A 27,039-nucleotide genomic window follows, 5' to 3' on the forward strand; every position below is an offset into this window, starting at 1 on the left:
GTTGCCAACTGCAACGAAAAGTACATGTTTTGCAAAGAGCACTATATGAAGTGAGTGCAATATTCAGTGTCAACCTATCATGCAGAACATAAGATCTGGCGTGTATAATCAGTGGTACAATCTAACAAAAGTAAATATAAAAAAAACAGAAGTACGAAAAATACGAAAAAGACAGAGTGGGCCATAATGCGCCACATTTCATCACGAGCTGTGCATATTAGAATGAACAAAACAAGAAGCACCGACTATGCAGAAAACCGACGTATTTAGAGTCGAAAAGAAAAACGAGTTCCAAAGTTGGCAACACTGGACATGAACATCCAGACAAGTCTAATATAGTTAGGCCACTCGCTTCACAAAAGGAAAATTCCGGCAACAGGCATCACTCGGAATGCATCAATACTAGAGTGATTGAGGCAATGTCAAGTCGGGGAACATGAAATGGTTGGGTTGAGCCAACAACCGATAATAGAAGTAGTGAACATTGAACATTATGTCATGGTTGCGTCGTATGTGGGAATACACAGGGTGTCCCACTAAACTTTGTGACCTGAAAGATTTGCGAAACGAACAAAAATGTGACGGATCCAGTTGTGCAGGAATGTACCAATGTCAGGGGGTGATAAAAGCCTGTGAGAAGCAAGTGCCCCCAGGATTCCCATCATAGAGCCCTAGGAGCCAACTTCAAACTTTCAAATGACATCAGGGACCGAGCGGTACCTCTCTCGATAGATCACGGAATATGCAACAACATCTATAGGAAACATTTGCTATATGAAGCATGTTTTTCAAAATGGCCGCCACAAATATATGTTGTGTCTTAACATGGCATCGAACATTGTGATCTCAAATTGCTGCGAAGCGAAAAGAGATGTTGCAAATCCAATTGCACACGAATGTACTCATGTCGAGGGCCAAGAAAACTTTGTAAGAAGCAAGTCCCCCAGGGCCCCCATCATAAGGCTCGAGGGGTCAACCGCAACATTTCACATGGGAACAAGGGGCGGATGATATTTCTCTGCATATATACAACACCGCCTATAAGAAACATTTGCTATATGAAGCATGGGTTTCAAAATGGCAGCCGAAAGTGCACGTTGTTCTTGTCATCGTGCAGATATATTTAGCGGCCATTTTGAAATCCCATATAGTAAATGTTTCTGATATGCGTTGTTGCATATTCCAAGATTTATCGAAAGAAATATAACTCGACCGATGGTGCTATTTGAAATTTTGAAGTTGGCCCGTGGGACCCTCTGATGGGGGACTTGAGGGCACTTGCGTGTCACAGAAGTTTGTCGCCCGCTGACATGGCTACATTCTTGCACAACTGGATGTGTCACATTTTTTTCGGTTTGAAACTATTTCAGTCGCAGAGTTAAGTGGAATACTCTGGATATATCATATAGGCGGTGATAGTACTGCAGACAGCAACACACAGCAGATCAAGCCTTTGATTATGTTTGCTTTCTACAGGTGTGAATATGTGATAGAAAGACCACCAAAGGTTCCGACACCTCTAGAGTACTGTTTCGAGACATTCACAGGCGATCATTGTGCCATGTGTGACGGATTGGTAGTATTCCGCTGTGCTTACTGCAAATGTATCTTCTGTTTAGACGATTGTCTCATCGAACAAATGCACGTACAATGTGGACGAGCATGTACAAATGATGCGAAGGCTAATGCCTGTTGCCGAAATTTTCTTTTTGTGAAGCGAGTGGCCTAACTATATTAGAATTGTCTGGATTTTCATGGCCAGTGCTGCCAACTTTGGAACTCGTTTTTCTTTTCGACTCTAGGTATGTCGGTTTCCTGCATAGTTGGTGCTTTCTTATTTTGTTCATTCTAATATGCACAGCTTGTGATGAAATGTGGCGCATTATGGCCAACTCCGTATTTTCCGTATTTTTCGTACTTATGTTTTTTTCTATTTTCTTTGTTAGATTGTACCACTGATTATACACGTCATATCTTATGTTCTACATGTCAGACTGACACTGAATATTGCACTCACTTCATATAGTGCTCTTTGCAAAACATGTACTTTTCATTGCAGTTGGCAACACTGTTAACCCCGCTGGTGGCCTTCATTTGTTCCCTATTGTGGCAAGTCTCTTTCTATACATCACTTGTCAGCATTGTATTTTGCCGTGCCCCCCCTTTTTTGCTGAATTTGCACTTTTTCCCCCTTGTTCAACTTTGCTGTTTCCCGAACTTCCACCCCTTATATTTCTTGAACGTATTGCTATGGGCAGCTAATTTTTTGGGAATGAAAATCTCTGTTACAGCTCTTTCAATTGGCATAGGTCACATCTTTCACTGCAACTATCATTTTCGGAAGGTTCCCTTGTTAGTTTATACCACAGAACTTCTAAAATAATTAACGTAGAAGAATCCTTCTTTCTTTATTATACTTCTAATATTATAAGCAATATAACAAGTTATTATCACTCTTCTCCGAGTTACATTTTTGCATAACTTTAGGATGAAGTGAAAATTGGGATCTGTATTAGGAGACATATTCTATTCATTGCCTCATACAACTTTACAGAGTAGAAATATGAAAAAAGTGCTCGAATAAAAGTTGTTGGAAATTTCATAAGGTTTAAAATTATGTATAAATTATGTAAAATTATGTATATGTATAAAATTATGTGTATTGTCACTATATACAATGTCAGAGATGCTCAATGAAGCTTCAAACGTTATCGGATTGCGCACAATTTCTGTAGAAACATATGAATGAATCATCTTACATGAAGAAAAAGATATTTAGTGATTTGAAATGCTTTTCATTGCAATTTCCGATAAATATAAACAAGTTTGGAAATAGGCCCAGTTTAATAAATTGTTCGTAAACAGTGGCGTCGCCACGGGGTGCGCAAGAACCACGAGAGAAGACTTTCGCACCAGCTTTCTGTGTGTTGGCCTATGTGGCATTTCTGGTTTCAAAGGGGGTCCGGATTCCCGGACCTCCCCCTTGGCAACGTGCCTGTGCGTTACCAAAAGTTCAGTGTACCTTAAAGTTTTATCTATTAGTGCTTGAAAAATAAATTTAGGAAAAAAATAGTGATTCAAGGGATTAATATTTAAAATGAAGGAAAATATGCTTACTGGAATTATTTGAGATGAATTTTGTATCCGATTTACAGCAAATACCATCATATCCTGTTTCATGATTTTCATTATTTCATTATACGTAGTAGCTTTTATAATTGTGCTTAGATTCTTCTGCGCATGTATTAAACTGCTAAACTTAGAAGTATTGTAGTTATAAAAAGGAACCAATAGACACTGATCACCAGTTGAATTATAGACACCTACCTAATAGCGTGTAACACCACCTTTCGCTTTGATAACGGCTGCTACCTGCCGCGGCATGGGCTCCACGAGGCGCCTGAAGTGTTGGTGTGGAATGTTAATCCATATCTGTTGCAAAGTCTCCCACAGAGCTTGCAGGGTAGTTAGAAGAGGGTCCACAACCATGGCGTCCTAGATATGTTAGATCGGATTGAGGTCCAATGACCGTGTTGCCAGGGAAGTGTTGCCTGATCAGAGGAGTGCTCATCAAATCAGTTTGTGGCTATCCTAGAGCGGTGAGCCGGCACATTGTCTTGCTGTAAGATAAGGCCACTACCTGGATGTAGCAGCCGAGCAAATGGCATGACATGATCGTCCAGAATATCGCGGTAGCGTTTACCTGTGAGGGACCATCTTCAATCCATGTAAACATGCTCCAGATGGGACTAACACCACCATAGTCCTGCACAGTTCCCTCCTGTTACGATGGATCCATGTCCTCTTGCGGTTGGAGACGCACTCTTACCGGTTCATCGGCATGTGCCAATGAGAAACTTTCCAGGAAACCTTTTCCCACATTTCGACGGTCCAGAAGCAGTGCTCTTTTGCCCATTCTAGACGTTTCCTGTGTTGTGCTATTAGAAGGGATACTCGTGTGGGTCAATGGCTTCTGTACTACATGGCGAGCAAATGGTTGCGAATTGTGTGGCTGCTGACCCGGCGTTGCTGTCTTGCGTTGAACCTCTCCGCGATTTGACGCACTGTGGCCCGGCCATCGACTATTACGATGCGGACCACTCGGCGTCTACCCCTGTCGTTGACACGCCGCTGATGGCGGCAGTTTCTCCGTGTGGGTGCGGTTTGACTGGAAGCCAGGTACTCACAATACACGCTTGACACAGTTGCCTTTCAATATCCAAGTGCCGCAGCCACTTCCGAAATCGAGCCACCCAGTCGTCTGACCACCACGGTCAAATGCATTCAGGTCCTTCGTCTTGCCCATCACACACTGCCATGACACGGATACCGAGAGAGAAAGTACACAGCAGCAGTATCCTTACGATGCATTTCATTCACATGCACTGGTGGAGCATCTGCAGGGCAGTTTCTACAACTGTTCTACTGTCTCTAATTCAACTGCTGATCAGTGTATATGACACCGTAAAAAGCCTTGCGATGGTAAATGAACTTAAACAAAAGGTATAAATATATCAGTGTAGTTTGAGGCTTATTTTTCTCGATGACGTTTTGCAGTTGAATGTCCACAGTTTTGGTTAACTTCCTTCTCAAAGAAGTTAGTTTTGGTGACAGCTTCATAATCACTTCCTTCATCCGCATCTTCAATTAAAGTAGTGCTATTACCTCATCCGTGTCCACTACTCTCCCCATAAAATGGTGTACAATCTAGCTCTCTTCTTTTACATCCACAATTGTTTCCGCAGTTCGCCTGGCAGTTGCATGCCATAAACTTTAACAAATCTTCTGGAGCACGTTGTTCAAATGTTGTTACAGGAAGAAGGCAATTCCCACAAATTCTCCAACCCATTCAGCTGGAGTCATCTCTTGATTTTTCCACTGCTGAATTTGATAGAATACATAGAGACTATGCTGATTTGCAGCAGTTGTTGTTGGAGATAGTACTGCTGAGTTGAAAGTGTCACTAATGCTTTGTTTGGATACAATCTTATCTTTTTGTACATGCAGAATCTTGTATAAACTAGATTTTCTTTCTTTGCATATATATATATATAAAACCTAAGAATTTTTTTTTCTAAAGTATCTGCCCTATCGTTAGCAGATGATGATGGTTTGTTGAAAAGATCCATTTCTCGACGCAGTTCTTCATTTTTTCCCAGTATTTTGTACGCAACTCTCTTCCCTTTACTGTGTGGAGCAGAAGTTGTATTACAACCAGTGAAGGCATCCAGAAATAAAATGCAGTTCACCATATTTCCCAGTGTTCCCTGAAGTTTAGTACTACTGTATACTAGAGATGGCCAAAAATTTTCGGATCCGGATATCCCGGATCCAGTGAGATCCGGATACGGATCTTGTCGGATCCGGACCTAGATCCGAATCTCAGATCCGGATCTCGGATCTGGGTCCGGATCTCGGATCTGGATCCGAACTTCGGATCTCGGATCTGGATTCGAAATTCGAATCTCAGATCTTGATTTGTATCCAAACCTACATCTGAAATTGTGATGATAAAATTGAATATCTAAAATTTGTTAAAACTTTTTTCGTATTCACTGATATAGTAGGTTGCTGTGCATTTAAATGTTTTAATAACACGTTTGTGCTACCTTTGTTCTTTACTTTATTTTAACCTTGCAATAATTACATGTTGCTCTTTCTGTCGAAGTCTCTTTAGTAAAATGTTTCCCAGTTTGATTTCTTCCCATTTCAGAGTATAGTGAACTGTCTGAAAACTGATGTAAATGGTAACAAATTCTTCTGTTTAGCTCCTCTTCGAAACTTAATGATAGCTTCACATTGAAAATATTTATTTTATTCTTAGAAAATATATTTTATATAATGCCCTTCTAATCGCAGGAATACTAGACAAAACAAACTCTTTATTAATAGTAGTTTCTGACTCACTAGAGTCCAACCATCAACAAATGTAATAATGAATATATTTCACTTCGAAGGTACAGGGTTTTCATAAAGTCTGTACGGATTTAATTTGCTTATAATTTTCATAAAAATGCTCATAATGAAATCAAATAAAGTGCAAACGGTAGCGGAAGGGTTAAATTTTTAGTTGGCAACACTGTTAGATAAGCGGCAACTCTGAACACGTTGAGAGAGGGAGAGGGAGGGCAACGGTCAGTTTCTTACCAAATTCCATCCATTGTTGTTTCAATGTTGACTGTTAAAAGTAAGTTGTAAGCTGTATTGGTGTGTGTGTCTTTTAAAGAAATAAATAAATCAGGCACGTAGCCAGGATTTCGTGAAGGGGGGGGGGGTCCGTGACATGAACTTCTGTGGTCATCACAAAAGGGTCTCGATCACACTAAACTATTTTACTGGAACATATATTGGTTCGTTTAGCCAGGATTTCGTAACGGGGAGGGGGAGTGACATGAAATTCTGAAGACCCAGTACCTCGATCAATCTATTTTACTATCAACATATATTGCTTTGTTAGGACAATAAAATGACTATATGTTGGCAAGTATTTTAATAACAAACTATGAAGAAATTTCGAGCAAAATAATAGAAAAAGTATTGAAAAAGATTTTGCAATATTTACGTCCTTCCCCTGTTTATTCAAATATAACAATTTTCCTTTCGTTATGACCTCAATTATTCTAAAAAGTACATACTGAATACTGTCTTGGAAGCTATCTTCTAATATAAATAAAATAAAGAGTTTGTTTGTGTGTTTGTCCGTCTGTCTGTCTGTATGCGGCCTGGAGACCAGATGAGTGAACCGAGAGTTACCAAATTTTGGTCAGGGGTACCTTGGCTCAGGCCCCAGATCAAGACGAAGCGTTTTTTTTTTTTTTAATCGAAAGAGTGGGGTCTCAGGGGGGTGTTTACTGGAGCCGGCTTGGGAACCAGACAAATTGACCGAGAGTTACCAAATTTTAGTCACGAATACCTTGGTCCAGGCTCCAGACCAGAGTTAAACGTTTTTGTCGAAATCCGAACCAGGGGGGTCTCAGGGAAGCATTTACCGGGACATGTAAAAGTAGTAGAAAATGACCGATATTTATTTATTTATTTAACCATCACCAAATACGGCTCAGAGGCCATTTTACATTGGATATCCAACAACATTATTAGGGATACGCACGAGACAAGATTTGTTTCTGTCTCGTCTCGAAAATGTGCTGTAAAAGTGATGTCTCGACTCGAAAAATGTATATTTCTCTATTGGAAGAGCCGTGTCTCGACTCGAATTTTGCCAGGAAAATCCTGTCTCGACTCGTTTCGTGCGCATCCCTAAACATTAACAATGGAAAGAATTTGGGAAGGCATCGGCCAGGGCCTGTTTAGTAGGTACCATCCAGGCATTTGCCTGGTAGGATTGAGGGAAACCCTGGAAACCCGCAGTCAGGATGGTAGGCAGCGGGATTCGAAGCCACGACCTCCTGAATGCGAAGCCAACGCTCTATCACTTGAGCTATTAGTGTCGAATTCATATTTTCGCGGTCGCTGAAATCAATTGTGAAACTCTAATCGCATTAACTTCCAAATTCACGCTATTCGGCTCCGGGCCGGGAGTCACAGGAGGAGGGGGGTGAGATACCAAGACATATAAAAGTAATCCAAAATGACCGATATTAGTGTCAAATCCATAATTTCGCGGTCGCTGAAATCAATGGTGACACTTCCATTAGCGATGACTTGCAAGAATGCGGACCGGGAGTTAGCGGGGGTGGATACCGAGACATGTAAAAAATAGCCCAAAATGACCGATATTAGTATCAAATCCATAGTTTTCGCGGTCGCTGAGATCAATGGTGATACTCCCACACGCGTTGACTTTCAAATACAGCCCATGTGCGAAGCATGTGTATATTCAACTAGTTTTACAATATATACGTTCCTTTCTCTGTTGAATCAAATGCTAACCGAACTTTCTTTCAACATATTCTTTTTTGTTTTATTATTCCGTCAACTACTGTCGGTTCCAAATGACAGGTTAAAGGAGCAACAGAAAATTGTTTTTGAAATAACATGTTTGATACTGCAAGGATGCGATGATGAAAAGTTATGATTAAAAACGTCCACGCTGTTACACAACGGCACTTATGCTTTCGAAAGCTTGAAATCTCCCTGACTAGTAGCAGGAATTCTGAAAATTCCATAACTTTTCTTGAAATTTCAAATTCCCTGACTCTTCCAGATTGCCTCGCTTACCTCGCCATGATATTGCAAGTAATACAAATCTCCTCATAAGAAAGAGTAAGCAAAAGCTTCCTGTAGTTTTCTTTTTAATTTTTAACGCTGATCCTTCTTTTTGTCATTTCATTTTGTTTTATCCTTTCTAATTTTTTTTCATTTCTGGTCTCGAAGGGGGGGTCCGGACCCCCCGGACCCCCCCCCCTTGGCTACGTGCCTGAATAAATGAAAAACTCCTCTGAGAAGACTATTTTTTTTACCGTATCAAAGATGGCGTCGGTGAAAGAGAAAGCGCAATGTGTTCTGTGGTACGCAGAGCTAAAATCACCAATTCTGGTGTGTCGAAAGTTCACCAAAGAGTTCAAAAAGCCGGCACCGACTGAGAGTGCAATCCGAAAATGGCATGCTAAGTTCTTGGAGACAGGAAGCGTCCTGGACCGTCCTCGAAGTGGGAGGCCGCCAACATCGCCTGCAACAGTGAGCAGGGTAAGGGAAAGCATCATCAACAGCCCCAGAAGTCGATTCCTAGACGGTCCATGGAACTCGGAATTGGAGGTGTGGCGGTGAATGAACTGAGCTGGTGCAGATTACAGGTAAAAATTTAATCCTTCCGCTACCGTTTGCAATTTATTTGATCTCAATATGAGCATTTTTATGTAAATTATAAGCGAATTAAATCCGTCCAGACTTTATGAAAACCCTGTATATACAACAAAAAATATAGACTGGTTAACGTGGAACAACAGTAGTTTTTTAAACATACACACGAGAATTTCAGGAGAGCGATATGGTTGTGTTCGTTGCATCACTTTATTACCTAACTTATGGCTTGCCCTTCTGAGGTCGGGAGTTTGTTGAAGGAGTAAATATGAAAGAGATTTCTGTTATTTTTTCTTTACCCTCCAGGTTTCTTTAACCCTTTGGGGATCCCATGGTACAATTTTGTACCATACGCGTTTTTCATGGTACATTGCGTTATTTCTCTTCTATTTGAGCTTTTTCGTCCGGGTTTTTTTGTTTTCCAAGTCCAGAGGCCTTGTAGAAGACATTACGTATGGTTTCAGACCGTCCTGCGTCCAGACATAGGAAGTGATGACGTCATAAGTCAAAAATTTCTTTTCTCATTTTCTAAGCCTATGTTCAATATTTTTTGGCGGGCTTATTTTTCTACGCGGAAGATTGAAATTTTGCACAAACATTCAGTCCACCGAGTAGTATTTACCAGATTTTTTGTTCCGATGTCAGTGCTAAAACAGGGGGGGAACCAGGGGGGCAAAGGGGTAAAAAAAAGGGATTTTTAAACCCCAAAATCCCGTTTTTCATCATTTTCCCGCCTTACATACATGATAGGACCACGCGAGTCATACCGTCTGAAAGGCAGTTCCATTCTGAAGGGAACGACGGTCGAATTATTATCCTAGGGTAATTAGGGATGTCTCAGGGAATTTTAAAAAAATATACATCTATATAGGGAAAAATGGGGCATTGTCGGTATATATATATTTTTGGCGGGCTTATTTTTGAACGTAGAAGATTGAAATTTTGCACAAACATTCAGTCCACCGAGTAGTATTTACCAGATTTTTTGTTCCGATGTCAGTGTTAAAACAGGGGGAGCCAGAGGGGCAAAGGGTAAAAAAAAGGGATTTTTTACCCCAAAAATCCCGTTTTTCGTCATTTCCCGCCTCACATACATGATAGGACCACGTGAGTCATACCGTCTGAAAGGCAGTTCTATTCTGAAGAGAACGACGGTCGAATTATTATTCTAGGGTAATTAGAGCCGTCTCAGTGAATTTTTTATCCAAATATACTTCTGTATAGGGTAAAAGTGGGGCATGGTAGGGAAATTTTTTCTGGCGGGCCTATTTTTTTACGTAGAAGATTGAAATTTTGCACAAACATTCAGTCCACCGAGTAGTATTTACCAGAAGTTTTTTCCGATTTCTGCGTAAAAACAGGGGGGTTCAGAGGGGCAAAAATTGAAAAAAGGGAAATTTTGCCCAAAAAATCCCTTTTGTCAGGAATTTCCCGCCTTAGATACGTGATGGAGACATGTGAATGGTACCGCCTGAAAGACAGTTCTATTCTGAAGAGAATGATTGGCGGATGATAGTCCTAGGGTAATTAGGGATGTCTCAGGATTTTTTTCCCTGAGATCATAGTGTTTTATGGTAATTTGGGGCATTGTGAGAATTTTTGATAAAAATTCTCCCGCCCTTACTATACAAGATAGAAACTTGAAATTTGGCACACACATTCAATATACCAAGTACTATTTATCAGATTTTTTTAGATGGCTACGATCACAGGGGGGATCCAGGGGGGGGCAAATTTCGAGAAAAAATTTTTCCCTCCGAAATTTTCACTTTGATATTTTTTCCCGCTTCTGGTATATGGTATGAGCATGCAAGTGGTACAATTTGAAAGCCAGCTCTATTGTGAAGAGAATGAGGTATGAACCATGATCCTAGGATAAATAGTGACGATACAGTAGCTGCTTCACTGAAAGTCTAAAAAATAGCCCAAAAAGCCAGGATCCGGAAAGGGTTAATCATACATTGTAGGACGTAACCAAAACATACCCATGCATCGTATCATTGAAGCGTTTTGTGTTTTGTATATTAAAATGTTCAAAAATATTTAACATATTCACATTTGTTCATGTGATCTCAGGTTCAATTCTCGGTGGGAACATACATGAGAAAACTGAAAGCTGATATAATATGAAAATAGTATTTAAAAGTCAGGAAATTGATATTAAAACTTTAGTTATCTATTGGGACTGTAGGGCTGTAGTTAAATTAACCCACACGTTTCGTGAATATATATCACGTCGTTATTGTTTATTTACTATAATCTAGTAGATAATCCTCAGAGGCCACTTTACATTATAGTAATCAACAGATAAAAACATTGGAAAAGGAATGGAAGGAAGGTCTCCAGAGCCTTAGATCAAGGTACTAACTTAGCATTTGCCCAGTATAACTGAGGAACAACCCTGGAAAATCCTGAGTCAGGATGGCTGGTCTCCGAATTCGAACCCGGTGTTATCCAATTGCGAAGCAAGAATCCTAACAAGTAGCCTGAGCTCGCTCCGTATTATTATTATTATTTAATTAACGTAATGTTTTAAAATTAGTGTAAATTAACCTTACTTTCTTTATTGCTGATGTTATAGTTAATAAGCCTACATGAGACATCAGTCCCCCATCAAGAAAGAATACTAGAACTGGAATTCAGGAAGCGGGGGTGAAGAGATTAATGAGGATGAGAAAACTATGTACGATGCAAAAACAGTAATTATGACCGTCACAGATATATTCACTTACATACGTCAATTAATATTTCTCTGATACAGTGCACTCTTACTTTCTATAGTGGCAGGAAAATGGCCCGCTTTTGTAAACGAACACACTAAGCACGTGCGTATAGGCGCAATGTCCGTGCAAAGAAACATAGGTAAAACTAGAAAAAAATAGAGAAAGCTAGGGGAAAATGATAAACCGCCCTTCAACTTAAAAAAAAAACTAACTAAAAATAACTAAACTTAGAGCTACGAAAGACGCGAGGCGAATTTTATTCAAAAGATTGTTTTTCCTTAGTGATTAGTTGTGCTAACTATGAACATTATTTAAAAAGAAAACAAGTAGCTAGCTCTGAGTTTCGCAAACTAGTTGAAAAGAAAATATTGGATAAAATTTAATAATAAAGAAGGCATTTATGATAATTAAAAGAAACTAAATTCTTGGCACGACAGTCCATCGGTTCCTACCAGCGGGCTTACGTTCAAAGTGGGGATGTGTAGTGAACGCATCGACACCCGAAGTCCCTAATGCCGGCTTTCTAGACTGGAGTCCGTTACCTCTTACTTAAGATAACTCCCCAATTGTCCTCACGATGCTGGGTCAACATCGAAATTGTTGAGTGCCTCTCCGGAAATTGAGCCCATGACCACGGGCACCGAAGGCACGCTCTCCGTCTTCTATAGACATTACCTAATACAGAAATAAGTTCTGATTCTCTAATAGCTGCTGATGGTGATAGTCAAGGTTCACCGAAGCAAGGTTCACCCAAAGCCAAACTGAGATATTGATGTCAATGGAACGCCTGAAAACTCATTGTGGATAAGTGAATTGCCCACTTGTCAGGATGAAGGGCGATGGTGATGTGAAATGCGGGGCTGTCAGAGGTACTACTTATGATAATTGGATTTAAAATATTCTATGTTGCCATAAACCCTCTTCAAGAACGTAACTGTTAATCTTAGCTTTGAAAATGTTACATAAGGAGTTTTATTGCTATCATTAGCTTGCATTAGGAATTATCGGGTTTATTTTAACGCTTAACTTTTACATCTCTTCTGATTTACGAATATTTAAATCGGGATTATCCCCTTAAGGTCAATTAGTGATATTTTAAATCATTTCGAACCAACATTATATATAGTTAATCTTGTTATATGGGAATAATTAAGACCAGGTGCAGTCTACAGGCTAAGTCCAAAAGAATCTTGGCCGACCTCCTGATAAACCACGTCTTTCAGCAAGCTGATACCCACACGAGGAAATCTTCGGTTCAGTGTGAAAGCTTCCATAAGAACCATCAGTGAAATGTGTTTTGCTAAGTTTTATTCAATATGAAAGTACTTAACTTTATTGCTAAAAAAGAAAAGGCATTTATTTCAAACAAGTCGCCATTACAGTTTTCGTATTTGAACATAACACTCATGAAAAGTCATGTTAAAGCGCGACTTGCCCCTGAAAAAGAATATTTATCTGTTTTTAGTTTCTCGTGTTCCCCAAAGTACATGCGGAATTAGTGCAAGTGCCTTCCGCTCGCATTACCTAGGTACAAACGGCTACGATCTTGGTACTAGCACTTGTTTCGCTTTCCAGATCTCAAATATTTATCTTTCAGCCTGATTCTATATTTGAATCCGAAATTTCAAATCTACATAAGGGGAACTAAAATTCATAGTTTATTCTCGGTGTTCATATTGTGATTTACTAAACAATTATTAAATCTAATTGTAAGGTATACATTTGATATTTTGAGCAGATTGAGCAAGATAAATACACGTAAAAACTAGTCAATACTTGTCTTAACTGTTTATGTTTTCTTAACTGTCAATGACATAGGTATATTGAGGAATTTTAAATATTCGAGTTTTGTATTACGGTTTCAAATATAAATATGTGTGTATTTCATCTCGGTCCTGCAACCGGCTGGACCTAGATTCGACATTCGAACTCTCATCCGGATCAAATCAGATTATTTTTTAGTAAGGCAAGCATTTGATCTTTAGTGTAGAATGAAGGAGACAAATAGACTTGTCAATATTCGTCTTAATTTTCTGTTTTCTTTTTCACTGTCAGGACTTCGTGAAATTACTTTCGGCGAATTTTTGATATTCAAGTTTATCACAATTTGGGTGGAGTGGGTTTGGATAAGAATCAAGATCTGAGATCCGGATTTCGGATCCAGATCCGAATTTCGAACCCAGATCCGAGATCCGAATCCAGATCCGAAATCCGAGATCCGGACCCAGATCCGAGATCGGGACCCAGATCCGAGATCCGGGTCTCAATTGTTGCGAGTGCTACCATCAGATCCAAAATATCTTAATCTTCTCGCACTATTACAGACGAGCCAGACTTTGAAAAATTTGTTGCAACTAAGACAATTAATGTGTCTACATCTCCAGGTGACTGATGTAGAGTACAACCAGATTTTTAGAGACATTTCATCAGAAGTGATATCAATTCGGATTTGTTCTTTGTGTTAGAAAGAAAGTCCTGTTGAGATAAACGAACAACGTGGATGTTATCCTCAACGATTACATGTATTCATCGTTCATTTGCTCATGTCCAGTGTTTTATGTCTTTTACGCTAAGTCCATCATCATAACCATCAAACACGATACATTATTAACCATACTGTTTTGTGATAAACTTCGCATATTGCTCATATAATTGGCCGAAAAAAATTATGAAAAACCAACAACTGGTGTTTTGGGACTGTTTTAGTATAGTATCAATACATACAGTATAACGTATTCTAACAGGTTTATTTTTAAGAAGAAAAAAAAGAAAGAAAAGAAAAGAAAAGATCTTTAGGTTTGATCTATTTTTCTGGTATTTGCACTGTACCAGAACTATTTATTCAAAAAGGCGGAATAATACATTTTATGTTCTTTTTAAAACATTTTTCTCAAACACTAACTTCAATGGACACATAGGCCAACGAACAGAAAGCTAGTGCGAAAGTCTTTCAGGTATCTTGTGCACCCCCTGATGACGCCACTGTTTACGAACAATTTATTAAACTGGCCGTACTTTCCAACCTGTTGATACTTACCGGAAAATTGCAATGAAAAGCCGTCTTAAATCACTAAATATCTTTTTCTTCATGTAAGATGATTCATTCATATGTCTCTACAGAAATTGTGCGCATTCCGATGACATTTGAAGCTTCACTGAGCATCTCTGACATTGTATATAGTGACAATATATACATAATTTTAAACCTTATGAAATTTCCAACAACTTTTATTCGAGCACTTTTTTCATATTTCTACTCTGTAAAGTTGTATGAGGCAGTGAATAGAATATGTGTCCTAATACGGATCCCAATTTTTCACTTTATCCTAAAGTTATGCAAAAATGGTAACTCGGAGAAGAGTGATAATAACTTGTTACATTGCTTATAATATTAGAAGTATAATAAAGAAAGAATGATTCTTCTACGTTAATTAGTTTAGAACTTCTGTGGCATAAACTAAGTTCATGTGAGAAATCCAAGATGGCAGACTATTGGCGGAAAACCCGCAACTGGATTTTGTGGGATTTTCTGGAGGTTAATGAGGAAGAGATCACGAATAAATTCCAGTAGGTCTCATCTTTTTATTCTAAATATCTAGGTTTAACCTGTTTTGGATGTAATTTGACTGAACTACAATGTTTCTCGCTTTTCCTTAGAGTTCCTACTATCCCAGAGACACAAGAAACAGCAGAACTTCGTCAAACCAGAGTCCTAACAGTAGTGCAATAACTTTAAAATCTCCACAAGCATGACATCTTTACCTATCATACTGTATACTGCTCAATATTAGTTTCATCTTTTCACTTATGTTCAGCATAGGCTATGAAAAAAAAATGAAATGAAATCTTTGAGTTTTACGTCCCACGGTTATGCCGGTTAGGCTAAAGGAGACGGTGATGATGAGTGAAATGAATGAAGTGGGAGGAAACGGGAGAACCCCGAGAAAACCCACGAGCACGGTGTTTGTCCACCACAAAGTTCACTTGGCGGGGGCTGGGATCGAACCCGGGACCCCAAACACCAGAGGTGAACGCTCTACCACTGAGCCACCGCGCACCCAGCATAGGCTATGAAAATTGATGGATACAAATTTTCAATATGAAGAAGATGTGCTTTCATACTAGTTTTAAAACAATCTATGAAGAATAGTCATTCGTCAGGATTGTGTTCATGTCCCATGGGAATGCAACAATGACTTCACATCATTACAGAAAATCAGATTATCCGATTGGGAGAAAATATTTTCAAATTCCATTTGCGTTTGCCAGAGAAAGTACATATTCTGGTGTTTCTACTCAAAAGATTCCAAGCTTTCAGTCTTGATGTCAATAGCTCAACCTGCTTTTTGGCTAAATCAAGCTCATGTACCAGGTCATTTAATTCCAATTTGTTGATAAGTTGAGGTTTGTTGGTTTCTTGAAAACTTGGATATTTCTTTCTTTATCATCTTTCAACATGTTATATACATCCACATTCACTTCTTCGTCTTCTTCCTCTAAATTTCATTTATTAGATACCGCTGGAATGGGGAAGTCTTTCAGTGTGGTCGCTGAGCGTATTTCCAATAGAATGTTGAGATAGACGACAATATTTCTCGTATTAATTGTTATTCCTGCAATTTTAGTCATACAGAAGTAACAGTCCGTAGAATGGTCACGTGGAACTCTCCACACCATGGACACTTCGTATTTCATATGCCAGTTTCCTTTCAACCATCCAGTCAACACGAACATACATGAAGAACAGCAGACATGTGGTACCCACGGTTTGTCTTGATCATCTATGTTGCAACCAAAATATAGTTCATAAGCTTTTCCTATATGCCCAGTTATTTTGCGTCTTTGAGACGAAAATGTACTTCAACGCAAATATAACAAAAGTTACATGGATGATTCACACACTTTCGAGGCATAGCTGCAAGAACTGTTCACTGACACACATTACAATGTTCACTGAAAAACACAAGTATCTAAGGAAACACAGTTTTGGGTGTAGCGAACAAGACACTTCATACAATACCACTTTACATATGCACTCACAATACAATCAATAAAACTATCTCACTCATTTACAAAAAATAACACACAAAGAACTAGGACAGATTCTCAAAAGCTGTGAACAAGGAGTTACGAATAACTTACTATAAAAGATCTTTTATGACCTGTTTTAGCCCATCAGATATTGAGTTTAACAAGATATAGTAAAGTTAAAACACTATCTCGATTATATACGTAGGAAGGAAGAGAAAGAATGTTTTTCCAATAGAATTAGGATGTACTACCGGAGATTAGATATTATTTTCAGAGCACGTTTTCAAGACGAGATAGCCTTACTGTTGTCTCGTAGGGAATGTTTATCAGTGGCTACTTCAGACTCTCACCAATGGCAGTTTAAAAGGCTGTGTCGACTATAGAAAGACGAAGGAAGAGAAAGAATGTCTCAGAATGCTAGTGTGTTTTAAAATAAACACTACTAAACATAAAAAAGGCTCTTGAATCCTAAGAAGTTTCTCTTTTTATTTCCTGAATAATAGAGTATTCTAGTCACGACGATTTCTGCCGTCGACCACGACCGAGACTGTAGTCCTAACGTATGCTATATCCAGATGAATCGAGTCGGAATGAAAATTACGAGATAATTTAGTTACCTAAGATTTACTTACCCAACACTTTACCTCCGCTCATGGAATCACGGAAAGTTGCATGATAAATGGCCCTTCGGCCCAATTCTACAGCTTCAGGTACGCTCATGTCTTGTTTAAAGTCAGAATCATAGACTCCATAAGAATATAACATTCCAGAACCCACGCTAAAAACATTGCTTTTAATTCTATGTCCATCACCATCAACATAATATAGTGAAGGCTCCTGAAACAGATTGAACGAAACTGTAATTAAAACTAATACCATGATAAGTCTTTATATACCTCTAATACGTCATAATAGTTTATATTAACATGATTTTAAATCTGAACAGATATCTGTTACATCAATATATAGGCCTTCTTCCGGCATGTTTTGAGTTTCTATGAAGATGGCGGGTATTCATAAAAAGAGAAAAAATTAGTGATCATTGCTCTAAATATTATGAATTACTGACGTCTTGTAATGTGTTATTTCTCTTTCGGAACGAATAACAACCAAAGAAAGATGTGTTTCACTGCATTAGCTAGAAACCTCATGAAGTATTAATATAATTTAAAGCAACTTCGAAGTGGCTTATCCTACTTTCTTAAGGAAATTTTATATTTATTCCCCTTTGTTCCTCATAAGAAGGCCTATGCCTTGTGAGTATTGAGATTTAAGAAAGGAAAAACAGCGATTGGCTGTGATATTATTTGACAGATATGGGATTATCAACCTAATTTTTAGTCAGGTCAGCATTTGAGGCATTCAAAGCACAAAAGAATCAATTCCATTTACCAAAGTAATGAGATAAAGAGACATCAAGTTTGTATGGTATGCTTAAATATACATAACAAGTATAACACTAAATTTTTACATTATAAGAGTCATTTACAAATCTTTTAAACTCTGAAAGAAGCCTCAAATGGACATTTTCAAAGATTAAATATGGCCAAGATGACCAAAAGTTCATTTTCTTCTCTTGTGCATTGAACGTGTCATTTAAGAGAACCTTAAATAGGCGTTATGTTTTCCACTAATTTCATACTTTGTGTCTGAGTGAATTTTACTCATTTTATTTTACATTCCTGACTTACAATCCCTAACAGCACAAGATGTGCTAGGCATGTGCCATTTAGGTGTCCCAGTTACTTTTCAGGTACTCGACACTTGGTACATATGGTATTCATGTGCTAAGTATGTATGTCAGCTACCTAAAGTTTTAGGTGCTTGTTACACCTAATTGATATTTGCGACTATGTACCACAAATGTAGCATTTATATACTTGGCTCAGTTTCGTACTGTGACAGTCATTTGTTTTTATGTCGTCACTTGGGTCATATATCTTTCATGATCGAGGTATATCTTCCGAATCTTTCACGCATATGCGAACAGTTAATTATTTACGTAGCTAGGGATAAAGAATTGTATTTTTTTTAGATGCCAACAGTCACCGATCATTTGAAAGTGAATATGGAAGAACCGTGAAATAAAGTAAAGAGACGCGCGCCATTTTGTTATAAAATTACATGGAGAGCTGATTTTATCTTATCCCAAACGGTTATCGTCGAATATACAGGGTTACAAGAGCACTCTGCTTAGCCAAATTAAAAAGACCTCAAGGATTTATACCTCTACAAGCGAAGTTTTCTTGATCGCTTCCGTGGCCAAGTCGGAAGAGCAGGCGGTTAGTAATCCAAAGGGTGGTGGTTCGCGCCCACCCCGGGTAATTTTTTTAATTTTTAACGTGTTTTTTAGACTCACCTTAATGTAAACAAATTGCGCATTAAGGCGATTTAACATATTTTGGGGGATTAATTTTTGCTTACGGTATGGAGAAGAACATACCTGGAGCATACTAGGTAAGTTCCCCACATACATATCAGGCATGTGCCTAGGGGCGGACATAGACTGAGACTATCACTTGCCATCCATGTAATTTCTCTCTCATAGGTACATAAGGTACATACTGAGCACATTCCCATGTACCTGAGGGAACATGATAGGCATATGCCTGCTATGTATTTGTGCTGTTAGGGATAGGAAGATATTATAATTCATGTTCAGCTTGAATTTTATTGACATAATATTATAGGATTTACAAAATTGTAAAAAGAATAACATTTTAAAGTTAGAACATTGTCGGATCCAGGGGTGCGAAGAGTCATTTTCGACCCCTTGTGGCACAGCCGTCAGTGCTGCAGAAATCTGATGGAAGAGAAACATAATTTTTTGACGCCCCCCAGATGTCCATCCTGGATCCGCTCCTGAGTTAGAATCTATTTTGAAATCTTATTTCTCATAGAACACACTAATTGTATCATTGTTATCTCGTTATCTGCGGATATGGATAGGGAATTGCGAAGGGGGGTCTGGATTTGAATAGGCACTGAGGATGCGGTACGGATGTGACATTTTATATCTACGCAGACCTCTAATTATGATAATTTTGTGTCATAACACTTCATCACAACACATGGCACTCTGGTACATTGGTAGCAATCAATCCTTTACGTGATTTAATGATTTCAAATCTTCTGTTCAAATAAATTTTCATATTTCGCAAACGACTCCGATATAGCATACACTATAGAGAGAACTTTTCCATTTGCTGCCGAACCAGTTCACAAATAAGTAGATACTCCCAAGTTTATGTATTTATAAAGGCACACAACAGTAGTGATCGTGATATAAATAATAGCAAACATAAACTGTAATTTTACGATTAACTTTTAATAACTTAATCTCCAATCTAAAAGTACTGATACAGTGATGCAATGACTTTATCTGTAGATAATTTTGTCAACAGATTTTTATGTTTGAAATTAATTTTCGAATATTATAAATGGCAATTAAGGTAACCATAACAGTCTTGCTATTCGTGAGCATCAGAACTGATAGATATGCAGCTATAGTACTTAACGTTAGTTCTCAAACTAATTTCCATCTGTATCCATCACCTTTTACCAACGTTCCTTTAACTGCGCAATGCTCTGGCGACAAATTTGGGTTTTTTAGAATCAAAGAATTCCGTCAGCGTGTGCCGCTGGTCTGCCTTATTCTCGAAGAATTTCCCATGGAGTTGGCTGTATAGGGACTGGAACAGGCGGTAATCTGATGGCGCCAGCTTCGACAAGCATGGTGGATGATAGTGTTTCTTAGCCAAGTGGCTGAGTAGTATTTCTAATCGTCCTTGCCACTTATGGTTTTGCATTGTCGTGGAGATACATATCGCCCTTCTGATTAACAAACTCTTGACCTCTTCTACTGCAATGCATGTTGCTCCGTTTCAACTGATGGGAGTACAGGTCTGCATTGATGGTACGGCCTACTGTTACAAGTTCATAATTTACCACCTGGTGATTAGTCCACCAGAGATAGAACATGGTCTTGCGCGGGTGCAAAGTTGGTCTTGTGGTGTGAAACACAGCGTCGCTTGGTGACAACCAATGTCTGATACGCTTGATAATCTCATACTTGACATACGTTTGTTCACTCGCGAACACTTGACCAAATATGAGTGTGTTTCAGTACCGAGACAGCAACAACAATCAGACTGACACTCATTTTACTTGTTGGTTGCCGACAATGTGTATGGTACATACTACTCAACTTATATACCTACCCTATGCAGTGCAGGTGAAGTGTTCCCTCAGAAACCTGGAAACATTTGAAAAATTCACCACACGTTTGATTCCTGTTCTCCTCTATGACTGGCCTGAGGTTCTTACTTCATGATTCGTCACAAAGATTCAAATTTTTCGACCTGAACTTCTGCAATCAATATCTGAATGTTGGTTCACAGCATTCTCTTCAAATGTCTGACTTGATTCAGTTCAGACATGAACTATTCAACGACTTGATGCGGTTACTGACAGGCTCACCGTAAAGTCAAACAACGAACCATCATACAACTACCCCCTTCGATACTTAATTTTCTAGTCAATATTGGATGAGCTGTGATTTGTTGTATGTGTTCATATACTGGCACAGATCAGTCAGATCAGTAGTCACACTAAGCTCCCATCGCTTTCCTGGCGCGTAAGTCATTTCATTTCTTTTCTATGATCGCTTTATCAAATGTGACATCAAAAACAGGCAAGAACATCGTTTGTTGTAGAAATACCTGGAGATTATACCTTCATGTCTGTGCTAGTCCTATGAATCTCTAAGTTTGTCTTTTAGAGTTATGATTATTTCTTCAGACTTTAATCAGACAAAAGCAGCGCTTAATCTTTCTCTACTAGTAAATTCTCTATTATGTTTGAAATTATATATTTCCACTCTCACACGAATGCATTGCTTGTACCCGTGGATGGAATTTAGTATCTGGAAGAACCTGTTATTATAGAAAGTCAGTAGAAGGGTAGGATATTATTACCAACATCGTGTTACCAACTCCTATAATTAAATATGTGTTTATACTGTTTTATCAATTTTACAAGTCATCCCTTTTTTTACAATTTATAGTGAATTTGTATTATTTTATACTAATTTATATTATTTCATACTCTTTTTGAGTATTTTATAGTGATTTTTTTCTTATAGCGATTTTCAGTGTTGCCAGCTAAATGAAATTGTTGTGAAACGTTTTAGCTATTATACTTTGATACCTAAGAGGATGACGCAAGATGAAGGGTATGATTCTCTTAAAACACATGACAGGTTCCAAATATAAAGTTTACATACCGTTGTTCCTATACCTCTAAAGGGACTTGCTCTTTCCATGATTGTTTTGTTATACGAAACTCTTATCCATGAACTGGTATCTCTTGTTAAGAATAGCTCAATGAACTTAAGGCGCATGGAGAGAGATTTATGGTTACTACATTTAAAAATTGTTTAACCTTGGACAGGGTTGGTTTTCTTTGTATTAAAGAAACTAGTTGGAAATGGTGGGGAGGAAGGAGATAGAATTTGGATGAAAGAATGTTACAGTCCTAAGGCCAGGAGGGCAGTGAACGAAAGGAGCAGCAGTGGGGAAGGGAGTAGATTCTTTGGAATATGTCCCGAAAAGTAGGAAAGATAAATCCTATTGTTTACAATAGAAGCCTTTGTGGTGGGTTTACCGCTGTCACTCAACTTGTTTTATGGCTCTTTACCTGACAGTAATAGTAAGCGTCAGGTAGCAACCCATCCCTTTACCTGAGGTTATGGTTTTTTGCTAGGGCAATAATGTCTTTACCTGCGGTTGGGTCTTCCTTTCTTAGGTAGTCGGCTAACAATATTTCTTTAATAAATTTAAAAAATAGATTAAGAAATTAAATATTCATGAAAAGGGATAAAATGTGTATCAAAAGGGTTAGAAAGAACGGTTTTTCGTATTTAGCGCATATTTTAGAGGTATATCGTGATATGTACAGTGTTAGAATAGTATATGGTGTTCAATACATATATACATGTATTGGATAATATTGAAATGTGGGAGAAAAGGCATACAACTCCAAAAAAGTACCTTATTCATACTAGATGAAGTTTGAATGGATCCTTAGCATATACTAAGAAGTAATCGTTGATGTTAGGGTGTAATCGTGTACGAAACTCAATTTACTGATAATATTACATATGTATATGACTATCTTTTTCAATATGTTTTCCATAAATACTTTTATTCATAAAATAAGATTAACGAATTTAAGGAAAGGGTTAAATTGTGTAATGAAAGGGTTAGAAAGAATGACTTTACCTGTTTTGCCTTCATTTTAGAGACGTAGCAGGATATGTATAGTGTTACAATATTATATGTTATTCATTATATATGTAGGATAATGTTGAAAGATGGGAGGTAACTCCAAGAATAGTATTTTATTTCTTTTATATGATGTTTGAGGTGATTATAGGTAGTTCTATCATAGACTAAAATCGTATCATTGCTGTTTGGGTGTATTTGTGTACGAAACTGAGCTCACTCATAAATGACATGTGTATATAACTTTTTTCTCCATGGTTTGTATGCTTGCTGTTCTTATTGATGTATAATTGTGAATATACGTATTAGGTGGTGACATGCATGTATGAAAATGTAAGCATAACATTTTCTGTATGTGACGTGCGTTGCAGGATGTTACCCTGCCGTTTATATTGAAAGGTTATATTCTCTGTGTATGGAAGTGTTTCTTAACCATGTCCTATTTATATTTTAATTTAATTACGTATGTTACCAATGTACTGTGTCTTAATGTTTATTTATATCTTTAAGAAAGTATGATGTATTTATGTGAGGATATGTTACCAATGCATGTCTTTAGTGATTGCAATTAATTTAATTGTATGTACCATTATATTTTACATTATCAAACACATATCTTATATTTTAAAAATAAAAATATTGAACTTATGATAAAAAGTAAATTAATACTTACCATACACTTATAAAGGATTCATCTTGTATAAGACATTATGACATCAGTGATTGATCTTAGAGTAGAGTTTTCTCATTTCAGTTTGATTTATAGTACGAACCGATTAATAGATTTGTATGTGCACCACATAAATATTATAAATACGTATAAAGACATTTATATGAAGCATATATGTATTCTTACTATATCTTATACCGAATACACATACTTATAGCAACAAAATATTATTAATGTAGGTAAATAACCTTATCAATATTATCTCTAAATACTTGATATGAAACATATGTATTCTTCCATAATCTTATATAGAATATACATACTTATAAATATCATAACAAATAACTCTTTGCTTATAGGTATAGGAATAAAACACATTATTGAAAATTGTTATTTCTATTGAGTTTTGGTGTTTAAATATATATAATAAATTATCCAGACATAATTAAGTTATATATTATTTGCAAGAACGGTATATATATATCTTGTGCCGGTGTTGTGCCATCAATTGTAGCACAGAATACTTATTAAATGAACGCAACAAAATGGGGATGTAACTGATGCACAACACGTACTTAATTGTAAAATTATGGTTGAATTTAAATGAAATTCAAATGTTTTTATTTTGAAAACGACTAGTTGTAGGAAAGGTAAGAGAAAGACAAAGGTTTTTAACTAAGGAAAAGGAATGAGCACTAGCCTGATGGATCCAACGAGAGTGGCGTCGTCCTTGTCATCTGGAACGATGAATATCTTTCTCTGGAGGAGCCTGGATAAACTGGAGACAGTCAACATCTGGATCTCTATCCTGTTGATTTGCAAGGAGCGTCGAGTTCTCTCTTGACAGTGCGTCTTTACGATGATGCTCTCGTACACCTTCATTCCACTAGTCTCAACTTAAGCTCGATGTATCTGCGGTGATGAACCAACAGAATGGAATTCTTGTGTTATGGTTGTTCTCCAATGGTATGATCCGCTTCTCTCGTCGATCTTGCATCTATCTTAACCGTATGCCGAATACCCCTTTGTCGATGTGTCCTCCGTGCTTTGTCTGGCTGTAAAATTATGACCTTGGAGTTCAATGAATGGGGAATTATTAGAATGTGCGGAAAGGTATGCGGAAAGGCAATAAGGAAACTAGTCGTGTTTATTAACAAATATGTTAGTACAGAAGCTCTCTGTAAATGTATAATCTTAATAAAAGTTTTGTTCCGATGGATTTTAAACAGTTCATAGTTACGTCCTTGATAAATGCAATTTAATAAAATAATCGAATTTGGCGAAGTAAGTTAAAGGTTAACAAAGTTATCTCACAGCCATGTCACTATAACTACACAGATACTTCACAATATTTTTTATATATATGCAACATTCTTTAATAAGATATTTACAATATACATTATTCTTTAAATACGATATTTACATATTTACATTATGTAGACGTAGAAAAAGTGTTGAACGATGGGATTTATGAACGTAACTTCTGCCAGAATATTATGACTATGTCACTATGTTACGACTACGAGGTATAATTGACATGATGCTTCATTTAACATTAACACATTTTACTATATACATAATTATTTACATAAGTACAAAGATACACGTACATACAGAAACACACACACACACACACACACACATATATATATATATATATATATATATATATACATGCATAAAAGGATACATATATGTACAAAGATACACATATATACATACAGGCAATCCCACTCATTTGACAAATCTAATACTTTGATAGAACCATTTGATAATGTCCTATAATCCGTTTCACTGTCATGATTTAGTCGGCGTCTTTTATTTACAACTTTCTGATATGTTTTACTCCCAGGCCTGGACACAATGACAAACCCTGGTTTCCGTACAACCCTATCTGGGTTGTTTAACTGTTTTTTCTCAAATTTATCCCGTACTAAATTATACAAATGATCAAAATTAATTACTTCGCGTGTTCTATAATCCAAAGTTATCGCTCTAATTTCCCCGTTCCAACCCCTTTTAGCCTATACACATATTTTTTGGCCCGAATCCTATAAATGCATTAATTTCCCACCCATCAGGAACTTCGTTAGTTAGTTCACCATTTAGGAACCCAACAAAAGTGGACGTTTCTCATCACGTCCTTGTGCATGCACAATACTATCGATGTCAGTGTACAACACACGATCAGGCCGTACAGCTCCAATAACTCGTAAAGTATATGACGTGGCCAAGAGGTGAACGCGGCAAGGACAACATTCGAGAACCTCCCTGGTTTGTTTTTGTTCCCAATGTTCTTATACGTTACAAGGAGATGTCGCTTTAAAATGGATAATACAGTTTGTACCTCATGTTGTGGTGTCCATAGGAAACTTAAAATTTTTCTGGAGAATCAAAAATTACAGATCGTGTCAAATCCGTTCTTTGTCAACATTTTCGATAAAGTGAATTGAGGAATATTTTAGAGATATATCTCAGGCCGGGGTTCGATTCAATGTTATCTTCCGCTAATTGTATACCTTCGTGGTCATAATAATATGCTATGTATTTTTGTTTGTTTTTTAATCTTACACCAACTGAGAAATCTTGAAGATTCGTGTTTCTTTAAAGGAAGGAATTCACATAGTCTCTGAACAGACTATCTAAATGATCCTTCTTAAATCAAACCACTTCGAATTCCCAAACTTCAGTAATTTGCAGAATTTTATATCCGGCCTTTAACGCTTTACGTAGTTCTAGGGTAGAATATGTGTCTGTTAAGGCACGCTCGGCGTCGCAATGCGTGTAATTGTCAATACTTTCTTCCATAGATGTACGTCACAACCCAAACTTAACCGCCGATAGCACTTATATGGTAGCATCGGCAAATGTAAGTCTTTTGGCGGTAAGAAAATACATTTCACTAACCCTTCAACACTTTCAACCTCGAGGGAAATCAGGCCTCTTGTATATTTTTAATTTACCTACAAACAACGCTTTACGTGCCATTAACCATGAGTATAACGATATTACATCATAATATGACACGGTTTCTTCGTTAGTATATTTCTACAAGGCATTGAAACATGCAATACGTTCACCATGAAAACTATCTTTAGGTACTAGGCGATCATCAAGATCGTTACACTGTGTTTGAATAAACTCTTGCAATTTTTTTGTCGTTCTTCGCCAGGTGGTCCCATTCGCATTCCCACATCTCAACATTAAGATTTAGTTTCTTAAGAAATGTTATTTTCGTGGTGGCTCTTTCATACCGGTCTTGTAGTGATGTACACTCATGTCGAAAATGATGGTCGCATATGTATAACTGTCTTGTAAGAATATAATTTAGCAGTTTACTGCTAATACTGATACTGTATGTATAATCGGGAAATGTATATTTGTGGTAATTTTCATTGGAAAAGAATTATAAATACGAAAATTAAAATGAGTAACATAAAATGTTGGTAAGTAGAAAATAAACTTTATTTTTGTTTTATTGTTCTTATGTACTGCTCTTTTGAGATGAAAATTGCCACATACATGTCTTTGCCGATTTTACAGATACAAACTTTATAAGAAATAACGGACG

At 37.4% G+C, this 27,039-nt stretch overlaps 1 protein-coding gene across 1 annotated transcript in view; it reads right to left on the reverse strand.

Annotated features, from left to right (window-relative positions):
- Window positions 1–27,039, reverse strand: part of LOC145688991 (proteasome subunit beta type-5-like) — a 69,329-nt gene that overhangs the window by 4,241 nt on the left and 38,049 nt on the right. Inside the window, exon 4 of the mRNA XM_081763142.1 lies at window positions 17,147–17,351. Within this exon, the coding sequence (XP_081619268.1) occupies window positions 17,147–17,351 (205 nt within the window). The remainder of the gene's footprint in view (window positions 1–17,146; window positions 17,352–27,039) is intronic.

Source organism: Thermobia domestica, chromosome 7 (genome assembly GCF_964235325.1).
Source record: "Thermobia domestica chromosome 7, izTheDome1.hap1.1, whole genome shotgun sequence".
NCBI classification, from domain to species: domain Eukaryota; kingdom Metazoa; phylum Arthropoda; class Insecta; order Zygentoma; family Lepismatidae; genus Thermobia; species Thermobia domestica.